At 38.0% G+C, this 13,354-nt stretch overlaps 1 protein-coding gene across 2 annotated transcripts in view; it reads left to right on the top strand.

Moving 5' to 3' along the window:
• Positions 1-5,251: 5,251 nt before the first annotated feature.
• Positions 5,252-13,354, top strand: part of KIF1B (kinesin family member 1B) — a 123,566-nt gene continuing 115,463 nt past the window's right edge. The window contains exon 1 of one of the 2 annotated variants that reach the window (XM_008568817.1): positions 5,252-5,424. In XM_008568817.1, the coding sequence (XP_008567039.1) occupies positions 5,319-5,424 (106 nt within the window). In that variant the 5' untranslated portion in view covers positions 5,252-5,318. The remainder of the gene's footprint in view (positions 5,425-13,354) is intronic. The other variant, XM_008568818.1, reaches the window with a different exon arrangement.

Here is a 13,354-nt window from a genome sequence, read left to right as displayed (position 1 = left end):
ATATAAAGCCCAGCAAGGCGGTTTCAGCCTTTGTTGTCTTTTTTGTAAGTCAGTCATTAGTATTCAATACTTTGGTAGGCCCTGGATAGAAGACAAAAGAAAAAAGACTTTTTTTTTTTGTCTTTTGTCTTTTTCCGTGTCCGGCAACGGATCGCAACCCTCAGTGTTGCCCCTGTACCGGACCGGGGACCGGCAACGGGATTGCAACCCTCGGTGTTGCTCCCGCACCTCGCTCAGCCAGTGAGCGGAACTGGTCTGTATGTGGGATCCGAACCCTCGGGCAGGAGCACCGTCGCGCGTCCCAAGCGGCGCACTATCCAGTGCGCCACCGGGCCGGCCCCAGAAAAAAGACTTTTTAAAAAAAAATTTTTAATTTCTTTTTTTTTTTTTTTTTTCCCCTTTTTGTCTTTTTTCGTGACCGGCAACGGATCGCAACCCTCAGTGTCGCGCCTGTCCCGGCCCGGGACCGGCAACGGGATCGCAACCCCCGGTGTTGCGCCCGCACCTCGCTCAGCCAGTGAGCGGCCGGTCTGTACGTGGGATCCGAACCCTCGGCGGGAGCGCCGCCGCGTTCCCAAACGGCGCCCTGGAGCAGTGCGCCACCGGGCCCGCCCCAGAAAAAAGACTTTTTAAAAAAAAATTTTTAATTTCTTTTTTTTTTTTTTCCTTTTTGTCTTTTTTCGTGACCGGCAACGGATCGCAACCCTCAGTGTCGCGCCTGTCCCGGCCCGGGACCGGCAACGGGATCGCAACCCCCGGTGTTGCGCCCGCACCTCGCTCAGCCAGTGAGCGGCCGGTCTGTACGTGGGATCCGAACCCTCGGCGGGAGCGCCGCCGCGTTCCCAAACGGCGCACTGTAGCAGTGCGCCACCGGGCCGGCCCTAAATTTCTAAAATATTCAATAATTATGAACATTTTGACAATTTTGATTCTTCTGTCATACACTAATAATTTCCTTAATATCTAATACCCAATCTGTGTTTAGATTTTCTTATCTAAAAAATGTATTTTTACAGATTTTCTTGACTGAAGATTGATAGATTACACAAGTCTCTTTTGTGACCTTTCCTCCCCAATTATGCTATTTATTTAAAGAAACTGGGTGACTTGTTTGTAGATTTTTTCATATTCTGGATTTGGCTGATATCTTTGATGTGTCATCTAAATTGCTTCTGTGCTCTCTATATGTCTTGTAAACTGGTAGTTAGGTCTAAGGTTTGATTCCAATCAGGTTTTTTTTGTGTGAAGGTGGCGCAAGAATACTTACTAGGGGGCCGGCCCGGTGGCGCACTCGGTAGAGTTCGGCGCTTGGGAGTGCAGCGGCGCTCCCGCCAAGGGTTTGGATCCCATATAGAGACCTGTCCTCTCACTGGTTGAGCGCAGTGCGGGCGCGACACCGAGGGTTGCGATCCCGTCACTGGTCACGAAAAAAAGACAAAAAGAAAAAAAATAAAGAATACTTACTAGGTAGTGCTGTGTATTTTCTAATGTAGGAGATCAGGACAATATACCACTTAGGTGTCCTATTTCTAGTAATGTTAAGATTCATGAAGTGGAAAGGGGGAGGGGAAGGGAAAGGGGGCTAATGAGAAATCATTTAATGGACACAAAGAATGATTCCGTATTGTAATGATGAATAAGCTAACCTGATTTGATCTTCACATATTGTACACAAGTATTGATAGTTGACTTTGTACCCTTCCAATATGTATAATCAATTATGTTTCAGTTAAAAAAAAAAAAGATGCATCATTTGGTTCAGGTGTTCTCAGCCTAATCCATGTATTATAATATTTTCCCACCAACCAGTCTTTCATCTAATCCTTTTTAGCAGCCAGTGATGATTATTGCAGAAAGCTTTTATTATTATTAAAGTTGGGAAAAGGTGACATTCTAATTCTTTTATTTCTTCAGCATTTATTCGCCGGAATTTTTCTGTAAAGAAGAATTTACCATCATTGACTATTTGGTTATCCTGGAATATTTTATGTAAGATATGCAGACTGGATATATGTTCAGTTATTTTATTTGCTAGTTTTCAGAATAATGAGGGTTTTTTTTTTTTTTTTTTTGGCTTTTTTCGTGCCCGGCAACGGATCGCAACCCTCAGTGTTGCGCCCATACCGGACCGGGACCGGCAACGGGATTGCAACCCTCGGTGTTGCCCCCGCTCCTCGCTCAGCCAGTGAGCAGCTGGTCTGTATGTGGGATCCGAACCCTCGGCGGGAGCGCCGCCACGCTTCCCAAGCGGCGCACTGTAGCAGTGCGCCACCGGGCCGGCCCCAAGAATAATGAGGTTTTTTAAAAGTATCATTATGGGGTCTAGCCAGTTAGCTCAGTTGGTTAGAGCATGGTTCTGATAACACCAAGGTCTAGGGTTCAGATCCCCATACTGCCAACTGTACCCCGCCACCCCACCCCACCCCCCCGCTGGCCAAAAAGTTATCATTATGAACTCATGAATTTATTTATTTGATGTTTTTCATTTCATTTGCAGTCTTTTTTTTTTTTTTTTTTTTTTAATGCTCTAATTATCCTATCTTTGGCCAGTAGGAGCTTCTTTAAGTTGGTGTCTGTGTCCTTTTGACTTGACCCTGTTTATCTTTGATGGATATCTTCTTTTGGGGCACAGTAAAATGTCCTAGGATCATCTTGAAATGAGCCATTTTTTTTCAAGGAGCCCAAATTCGAAAAGATATTTGAAGGAATGGGGTTTTCACTTTGAGAAGCTATAACAATACATGATAGAATGCTTGTAACACTACAAGATAGAATGCAGTCATATAAAATGATAGCAGTGTTCTCACAATATGTTTGAGGCTGTAAGAGCTGAGGATATACCATTGATTCCTGGAATGTTTGGGTAAGGCATTTTGGAAGAGGTAAGACTGGAACTGGGCAATCAAGTAGAGAATAAAGTGAAAACTCATATGCCCATTGTAGGGGCGAAATAATGAGGAGAACATGGGTGTGGGATAGTAAAGGAGCTTGTCTAGAACAGAGTACCTTGACTTTGGTCTTGATCTTGTTAGCCCTAGGGAGTAAGAGACATTTCTTGCAATTGGGAGTGACATTGAAAGTCGTGTTTTAGAAAGGTTGATTTTGCAACAGTGTTTAGCAGTTGCTTAAAGCAGTGGTTCTTAGCTAGGGATCGCCACAGCATCTTTGAAAAATTAAAAACAAACAAACCCATAGCTGGGGCCTGTCTCAAAACTGTTGAATACCAGATTGAAGGAATCTAGGCTCATTTGCTTTTCACAGGACCCTGGTGTGATTCTGTTTTGTGCAACCTTGTTTAAGGACTATTGGATCAAATACTAAAAGCTTAAAGAACAGTTTGGCTATTGCAAGTATTCTAGGTATATGGTAGTAAGGACATGGATTTTAGGGTAATGGCAATGGGAATGAGAGGAAGGGAAGCATAGAATAATACAAATTTATGTCTTAAAATTTTTCATATGTTATTTCATTATAATATTAATAAGAGGATTCAAAGAGAAGGAAACAAAGATGACTCCAGATTTATGGTATTGGGGCTTGGGAGAATAATGTTGATAGAAATAAGAAGATTAGCAGAAATTGCTATTTTGGGGGAGAAGATAATGAGTTTTTGGACATGATGGGTATTAAGATGATGGCTATATATCAAAGGGAACTCTGGGGGTTTGGAATGTATTCTCTATGACTTGCTTTTTCTGAATGCTTCATTCGTGGCCTTGGCAAAGTACTCAACTATTGAATATAAGTCATGCTACATTTATTAATAACTAATTTATTAGGGTTAATAACTCTAAGCTTTTATTTGGTAAATGTGATCACAAAAATATTTGATATGTTCCATAAAGAGATATCATTTTAATGTAAAATAAAATGAGAAACTAGACTAGAAAAAATATTTACAGGAAGTATCAAAAAATATTGTAATCATTTGAAACAAAAACAGAAAATCTATAAACCCGGCAAAAGACTTAAACAAATAATTCTCACAACTGAGAAATATGATTCATTAATTTATTTCTTCAGCAAACATTTACTGAGTTCTTACATCAGGTACTGTTCTAAGTGCTAGCAAACAGACAGAGAAGATTTCTGGGCATTCTAGTAGTGGTATGAGAGACAGACAAGAGACATGTTTCAAAAAGCAAGAATTTCAAATAGTGAGAATGCAATTAAGAAAATAAGATAGAGTAATGAGGTAGAGAATGACATTTTGGTTTTTTTGTTTTGTTTTTTTGCCTTTTCCTGATGGGCACATTGGTGGTGGTGTGCAGCTGGAGGTTAGCATTCCAGTTCTCTACTTAATTATGTAGAAAAAATTGGTTAGATTTAAGTACTGTTGGGGTTCCCTGATAATTGGACTCATAAATACTTTTCTTTCTTAGTTTTTTCTTTTATTTGGTTCTTCTTGTAGATGTTTATATAATGGGTAGAGTACAGATTTCTCACTAGAGACATTGGTTGTTTTCTTGTGGAACTTTTGTGGGTTGTTTTCACAGAATAGTGTTTGTTTTGTTATGTTGGGAGGGAAACAATTCCTCTGAAAAATGTTCACATTTTTCCTGAGGCTTCTTTCAGTGGTGAAATGTAGTGATTTGATTCTGCTATGAGTCAGTGGCACATATGAGGATAGAACCCAGGTCTCTTGGAAACTTCTCTGCTTATTGTACTAGGGTGGTTGTGAGGTTTCAAACGAGATATGCAAGGCATCATTGAAATTAAAGATTACTGCATGGCTTAGTTAAAGGAGCAGGCTAGAATTTATCTTTGTCCTTTGCTGTTTAATTATACGTCATGTAAGCAAATGTTTCAAACTGTAATTAAATTATAGAAAGTTCAATGCATTTCTTTAAAGAAAAGTAATGTGGTTTGCAGATGGAAAGTTACCTATTTAAGGAACTTCTTCGACAAGTAAACATTCTGTGTTTTTCATGTTACTGAAGATTCATTCGGAAACACAGAAAGCAATATAAATGCCTGTTACTTTGCAGTTATATTTTTTATTAATAAGTTTAGGGACTTTTTACATATGGGAAAGGGATAATGGAATAGGAAACAAATTTTAGTCTTTAATTTTCTATTTGATAATTTACTGTTGAGGATATAAGATTTGCAGGAGAGAAAAGGAATGAAGTTTTTAGAAATGGAAATAGAAATAGAACTAAAATAGTAGCTCTCATGCTTACGTTAGCCCATGCTTTCTTTAATTCTGACTACCTTGTATGTGATTTTTTTTCTTTTTAAAGTGAACTTGAACATAACTTCAAAAGAAGATTTGATTCTTTATTTCTGGACTGCATATATATAACAAGGCCATCAGAATGTCGGGAGCCTCAGTGAAGGTAGCTGTCCGGGTGAGGCCCTTCAATTCTCGAGAGACTAGCAAGGAGTCCAAGTGTATCATTCAGATGCAAGGCAACTCGACCAGTGAGTACCTGTTTTTTTCTATCAGTTTTATATCTCACCTTCCTCTCCTCCCTTCCTTCCCTTCTTGCTGTGGTCAGAATAAATGAACATTTGTTTATTAACATTTTGAACTTTGCTATTCTGCATAATCTATTGAATACTTTCCCTTCTGTGATATTTGCTGCAGTATGTTTAAATATGGACTGTTTATTTTGCTCTTTACAATTGAGAAACCCTGCATAACTGAACTAATTTAGCTACTGTTAATGCTTATTAAGTTGAAATATTAATAATATTAAAGGTTTTAAACAGTGATTTTTACTAAATCCTGTCGTGGAATATGCCTATTGAGGCCCCAAGATTCAATCATTTTCTTTCTTGATTTAAAATAGCACTTTAGCTTGCCAAGATGTAATTAAAACTTACTCTTCTACCTTATAATGGTTCTTTGAGTTGAATGATGGATATAACTATAAGCTTGTAAATGTTTACTAAAATTATCAGTCATTGTTTCCTAGCTTGTTACTCGATAGAATTGCTTAGATGAAAAGTGACTTACGCTAGTTTCTTTTGTACTTGCACTACTAAATTACTTGACGTGGGTCTGTAGGCAAATTATTACTTAAAATAAAGGTAGGCTTTACCATCTATAAAACTGTAACTTTGTGATAAAGCAGAATGGTTGCTCTTTCAGATGCTAGTTACTGCTGCAGTAACCATTCTGACCTCATCTGCTTGTGCGCCGTTTGCCAGTGTTCTGTGTAGAGGAGTCTACCAGTGGGAAATATTTGTTTCACAGAAATACAGCTAAATATTGCAGCCCACATTTCAGGTAGTTCATGTACAACTTTTTTTTTTTTTTTCCTTTTTTTGTCTTTTTTTTTTTACTGACCGGCAACGGGATCGCAACCCTCGTTGTTGCGCCCGCACTGTGCTCAGCCAGTGAGCGGGAACTGGTCTCCACATGGGATCCGAACCCTCGGCGGGAGCGCCGCCGCGCTCCCAAGCGGCGCACTCTCCAGTGCACCACCGGGCCGGCCCTAGTTCATGTACAACTTTCTTATACTCCTATTTTTTATTTTTTGCTTAACCTCTTCTCTGAGCTTGATATATAGAGCTTGCAACTGTCTGTTTTTTTAAAAAAAAGATTCAAAAGTAAAGCTGTACCGTTGTATTTTACATTTGTCAATTGTGTCAGTGGTTATACGAATTATATTCTGTGAATAATTGTCAAAGAAAAAGATGCAACAATCAATATTGAATTGTACACCTTAAACAGGTATATAAATTATATCGGAGTAAAGCTATTTTTAAAAAGTTAATATTGACCATTTGCTCCTTTCTTAAAGTTTGGTCTAGACTCAATTAAACTAGAGAATAACATGTTAAATGTTTATGTTCTTGAATGTCATTCTTTTAAAAAAAAATTTTTTTTTTTGTCCTTTTTGAGACCGGCTGCACCGCGCTCAGCCAGTGAGCACTGTGAGCGCACCGGTCATCCCTATATAGAATCCGAACCTCCCAGCGCTGCCGCACTCCCAGCGCCACACCCTCCCGAGTGCCCCCATGGTCTCGGCCCTGAATGTCATTCATTTAAACTGTGTTATTGTTTGTACTTCATTTTTTTTTTTCCTTTTTGTCTTTTTTACTGACCGGCAACGGGATCGCAACCCTCGGTGTTGTGCCCACACCACGCTCAGCCAGTGAGCGGGAACTGGTCTCCACATGGGATCCGAACCCTCGGCGGGAGTGCCGCCGCGCTCCCAAGCGGTGCATTTTCCAGTGCGCCACCAGGCCGGCCCTGTACTTCATTTTAATAATTAAATTTTATACATTATGTAACTAAGCCCTAATTATTGAGCCTGTCATTTCTCTCTGTGAATAATACAATTAATTATAACTTTGTTTTTCTTTATCTGTTGAGATGAGAAAATAAATTGCTTTGTTTGGAGGCATTTTTTGCTCTTGGCATTGGCTCTAAATATGTGGGTTGGTATATATCACAAGTTCTTTTAAAAGGTGGACTTTAGGTAATCCTGGATCAAGAGCAGGAAGTGGTTCCAAAAAGAACTACTTTTCTCTGTATGTTTCACATACTGAATGTCTCTTGCCTATCCAAGAGAAATCCCCAGTGTCATGAGGATCTATTTTCTTTAATGCTGGGGGTATCTGTTGCTACTCTCCTTGTACGGTTGGAAATTTTACTAAAAACTTTTAAGCAGGAAATAAGTATTAAAAGGCCGTATCCAAGAAATGCGAAAATCAATTTATCATATAAGTAAATGGAAAGTTTTTATTAGTACAAGTAATGATACTAATATTTTTTCTTGATGACAGATCATTTTAGAATGCCCACATCTTAAATTGGTTATGTTTGTATTTATTGTCAAGGCCAAATAGCATTATCCCCCCCCCAATTTTGATTTACTTTTGTGAATAAGTGAAACATTCACTCACAAAGTATACAATTCAGAAGGTACAAAGAGTGTGCAATACAGACTTCCTCTCATCCTGTGATGTAGTCAACTATATCATATAACCTATCTAGGAAGTTCCACTTCCTAGAAGCAACTTATGTTAGGTTTCTTCCCAGTAATAATTTAGATTTCCTCCTAGAGACAGTTTAAGCAGCAGCATCTTTCTCTAAGATAGTTATTTTCCCTTTCAATTAGTGATAATGTGTAATAGTAGTTTATTTTTCAGTCTTGATTGCATTGTATGTTTTAAATTCCTGAATGATACAATTCATGTTTATAATACGTGAGTTGGGTTTTTTTTTTTTGATAGTTTAGCATGAAAGAATATACATATAAGTTAACAAGGTTGTATTTATTAGCAAGTATCTATTATATACTGAGTAGAAAATATGCTAAGTACTAAATAGAGTATCAAAAAGTAATCAATTGACTATCCAGGAAAATAAAATTATCAGAGTATGTGCTAAAATTTTAAAGCTTTTTTGTAGTTCTGGGTTTCTATAGCTCTGGGTAGTTATGAGAAATCGAATATGGGTCTGCTTGATTTCTGATTTTGCTATTTTTTGATCATCTGGATTAAAACTCAATTATTGATGGCTAATAAAGAAGGAATTAAGTCTCATTGTTTCTAAGATATGTCGCTCTTGTTTTGACCTTATTGTTTTGATTATATACAAAATAATGTCAGTTTAGGAGAAAAAAGTAGTTATCAGAATATGACGTTCACTCTGAATAAAGGATTTCGGAAGTTTTCATTTGTTGTAGAAAACAATCTGAAGAAGAAAAAAAGAATCCTAGTTGAACAGCTTCTGAGAGTAGGGCCATAAAATTTTAGAGTTTCTGGGTATATAAACTGTTCACCCATTTTTGCTTATCTCACACAAAAACCTCTCCAGAATTATTGAAAATATTGCTATGTATTTTGATGAAACATTAAAGAAGAGACACTAGGTTTGTAGTAAAAGTAATTAATAATTTGTTTAGAATGGGCTTGGTTATATTGTACTAGTACCATGGAAACCAAACTGTGAACCACCTCAAGCACAGTGCTGAAGTGCTAATGGTTTTTCCACCATATTTTCAAAACCTTCCTAGACAACAGGCCGAGTGGCTCTGCCTTGCCCGTCCTTTTTTTCCCTTATGCCCTTTTGAAAGTCTGCTATAATGTGAGTCTGTAGGAATCACAGAGTTGTATGTAACATGGGGTCCTGCCCTTAGGGCAATTTAAAAGTTGTGATAGGAGAGATAAAACATACTAAAATAACACCAATACAAAGTAAAAGTGATCAAAGTGATAATTGCTATGAAAAAGGGTTTTAAGAAAATGCAAATGTGGGTTGGCAGAGGGCATAAGTAAGAATTTATCCATGACATGGTATTTAAACTGGACTTGAGGAGTGAATAGGATTTAAACTAAACGTTCATAGCTCAGTTGGTTAGAGTGCAGTGTTATAACACCAAGGCCAAGGTTTTGGATCCCCCATATCTGACAGCTGCCAAAACATTTAAATAAAAAAAATAAAATAAAATAAAATAAGCATTCAGTATATTTGGGGAAATTTTTATAATTGTAGCTTATTATTTGAGCTTATTGGTGGTAGTATTAGGATTAGATAATGGCACTCCTGACCCTCAACTGACTATAACACATTGCCTCGCCGCACGCAAAATTTCAGCAGGAGAAATTTGGGACTTTTAAATTAAGAATCTACTGAAACAAAAATCCTCATTAGAAGAATTGGCCTTGGAAAAATTAGGGTTTATTTTCTAGCTAAATACTTACTTTGTCATGGCTCAGAGATTCAGGGTCATTTTGTTTCCCTTGAAAGGGAGTCTGTTCTCAGAAATCTTTAACTAATTGTACGAGAACTGTTGTATCCAACATTTGAAAACTTTCCTTTAGTTTTCTGTTTCTGTTTTTGGTCTTATATGGCAATTTCTTAGTAATTTGACTAATATGTAATTCAAATTTTTAAATGAGAGATTTTTTAAGTGGGGCATTTGTGTGAAAGATGCTATGTTTGGAAAGTATTAATGGCTTTTTTTAAAAAAAAAATTGGGCTTAGATTGGGAGAGTACATATATTTTGAACATAGAATTGTTGCAAAAATGAAATAAATATACTGTAGCCACATGTGTTAGCTGCATTGAAAAGGCTGCTATACTGGCAAGCTGGCCTGGACTGCTGCTCACAGGGATTATGGCTGATTGCAAATGGAATGCATTGGAATGTTCCTACCATAAGGTCTGTTATGAAAAAATAGAAGGCTATGAAGAATACTTTAGTGAATGTGCCAAATCTGAAAACTGAGTAGTAGTCGTTTTATTTGAGCACTTTCTGGTTTCGGAGGAAATATTTTCCAAGGCACAGATAAATGTTACTGCCCTGGCATTTTGGAGTCCTGAGCGCATACAAATGGCTTTGTTCAGTAATATATTATATTCCAAGTTTCTCCCACTTTGGAAACATTTTTTGTTGTCTGATTATTTTGTAAAAGGGAAAATAGGGCAAAGTTAGTGATCTAACTGTTCACACTTATAATTAGATTATAGGTATAAATCTGGAGACATTGAACCTATATAAATTCCCTTAGAAAAACAGGAAATAGATAAAACTAGTCTTTACTTATGATGTGAGATACACCGCATCAGGTGATTGAATTAGAATATCCCAGTTTTTTGCTTTGTCTTTAACCACAGGATTCTGTCTTTTGCCCTTTGGTAAATCTTATTCATATATTTATCAATCTTCCTTTGCCCAGTCTTTTTTTCCTTCAGTGTCCAGTATTAGTGGGACAGAAGGAACCCTGGCATTTTTACTGTATGTTGCATACATTGTATGTTTTAAAAGGCTTTTGCATTCACACATGTATGTTTCTAAACCAAATGCTGCACATCACTATCAAGGTCCAGGGTTTGATTCTTGTACTGTCCAGCTGCCAGAACAAACAAACAACACAAGAAAAAAATGCTGCACATCACAACTGGTACAAAGAATGGTTTCATGTTCACTACTGAAAATTTGGGATGAAGGAAAGACAGGGATAAAGTGGCGATTTGGAAGGGAAGAATTTAGGAAGGAATGCATTTAAATTTGTATGCTTTTTCTAGCATAAATTAGTATTACCACATGAAAATAAATATGAATCTATTAAAATTGTGAACATTCTGGATAATGAAGAAGTGGGAAGGGAGTGTCATCTCTATTCTTAACCTCCTAGCCTCCTGCTGCATTTTGATGGATTTTTGTTGTTATTTTTGTTCCAGTTTGGTTAAATAGTTAGAGTCTTTATACAAAATTAGTATTCTAGTCTTCTCTTGTTTGTCTTTAGTTTAGTTTTGTTTCATTTTCTTTATCAGTATTAGCTAATTCTCACTTGCACTTTAGTCTGAGTTTCTTTACTGGGATCTATGGATAGACTTCTGAGTGTCTGTCAGGGTGGGAACCCCTTGAAATTATATGCAAAATGTATTTGTGTATTTTCCTAAGGAGTGGGTATTCATTTTCCATTCAATTTTAGAGGGATCTCTCCCTCCGCAAAAGGTTAAGAATCACTAGCTTAGAATCAGAATGATGTCTCCTTCAGTTTTTTCCAGGATAAGCGAGGACGTAATTAGTTAAATCAGACTAAGGTATAAACTTTTTTTTTTTTTTTTCCTTTTTGTGTTTTTTCCTGACCGGTAACGGGATCGCAACCCTCGGTGTCGCGCCCGCACCGCGCTCAGCCAGTGAGCGGACCGGTCTCTATATGGGATCCGAACCCTCAGCGGGAGCGCCGCCGCACTCCCAACCGAGTGCGCCACCGGGCCGGCCCTAAGGTATAAACTTTAACATAGCATCCAAAGTCTTCACAAGGTGGCCAGAGAAGTAGGATAAGCCAGCTCTTCAACTACTACTTTTCCACCTTCATACCATATGTTCTAACCTTAGGGATAGAATTTTCAGGTTTTTTTAACCTACCCTTTGTTAGGATTCATTCTGTGAACTGCAGATCTCACTTTATGCCCAATCATGTATCTTCCTATAATCTCTAACAATGTGTTGCATTTCACCAAAAGTCACTAATCTAAAACAAAACTGGAAACAACCCTCATGACCATCAGCAGAGGAATGGATAAACAAATCATGGTACATTTATATGATAGAATATAGCAAAGAGGAGAATTATTGCACATGCATACACACACACACACACACACACACACACACACACACACACACACACACACACAGAAAGAAATCCTGAATGAACTGTGGCTAGACAAGTTGCAAAGGAAACCGCATTTTATTTACATGGGTTCTGAAACATGCAGAGCTCTTCTCTATATTCTTTACCTTATACAAACACATGGTGCAAAAATATGAGGAAAAGTAAGACAATGATGACAAAATTCAGGATGGTGGTGCCTCAAGGGGAGGTGGGGTTGTGGGCAAAGAGATGGGGAGGGTCATGTAGTGGAGCTGGAGAGGTGAGAGGCTTGTTCTGTAACTGACTGGTGGGTACGTGGGGTTTTGCTTTGTTGTTAATGTTTATACTCAACATATATTTTGTAAATATATTTACTGTGTAACTACTAAATATTTAAAAGTCTTAATCCTGCAAATAGAGATGTTGTATACCCACGCCTATCCATGCCGGGAACAGGGCATATCATATCACAGGCCCAAGTCCTGCTCTTTCTGAAACCTTCTAGCACTTTTTTACTCCATCCTTTTCCAAAAAGAGTAATCTTTACTTTTTAAGTTACATGTCCACATTGATTAAATTACTCTCATTCAGTCACTAATGTAAGAAGGTAAGCAACTAGAAAATAAAGAGGCTTTATACAGCATAAGAAGACTTCAGTAAACTCTGTTGAAATCAGGTTGAGTCCAGTGTCATTAAACTTCTTTTTTTTTTTTTGTCCTTTTTGAGACCGGCCGCACCGCGCTCAGCCAGTGAGCGCTGTGAGTGCACCGGTCATTCCTATATAGGATCCGAAGCGCTGCACTCTCCCGAGTGCGCCACGGGCTCGGCCTGTCATTAAACTTCTTTTACATTTTGAAATGCAGTGCTTTTCCAGTAGTCAGAACTTGGAGCTAAAGTAACAAAGGGTGTGTGTGTATGTTTGGAGGAGGGACAGGTGGGGAATGAAGGTGTCTCTGAAATGATGCCACATTTACTCCACTGCAGTCAATCGAAGGCAATTTGGAATGGCTTATTCCAGAAAAAAACAATAGAGGGAAGGTCTGGGTCTCACACTGTCAATGGCTTTCTCTTCCTTCAGATACATTGGCTGAAACTGATGGCACAGTCCCTCAGCATTATCAGGGTTGGGGAAGACTGTGGTCCTCAAGGTCACCTTTCTTTAGCATAGGCCTGTCTAAAGATTGTATGAACAAAGTTTAATGGCTTGTTTGTGTTGAAACCATGTTTGGTTTTTTTTTTTTTTTTTTTTTTTTTTTTTTTTTTTCAATTTTTTATTTTTTTTTT

This window comes from Galeopterus variegatus, unplaced genomic scaffold (assembly GCF_000696425.1).
Source record: "Galeopterus variegatus unplaced genomic scaffold, G_variegatus-3.0.2 Scaffold445, whole genome shotgun sequence".
Lineage (NCBI taxonomy): Eukaryota > Metazoa > Chordata > Mammalia > Dermoptera > Cynocephalidae > Galeopterus > Galeopterus variegatus.
This window is presented reverse-complemented; position numbering and strand designations above follow the sequence as displayed.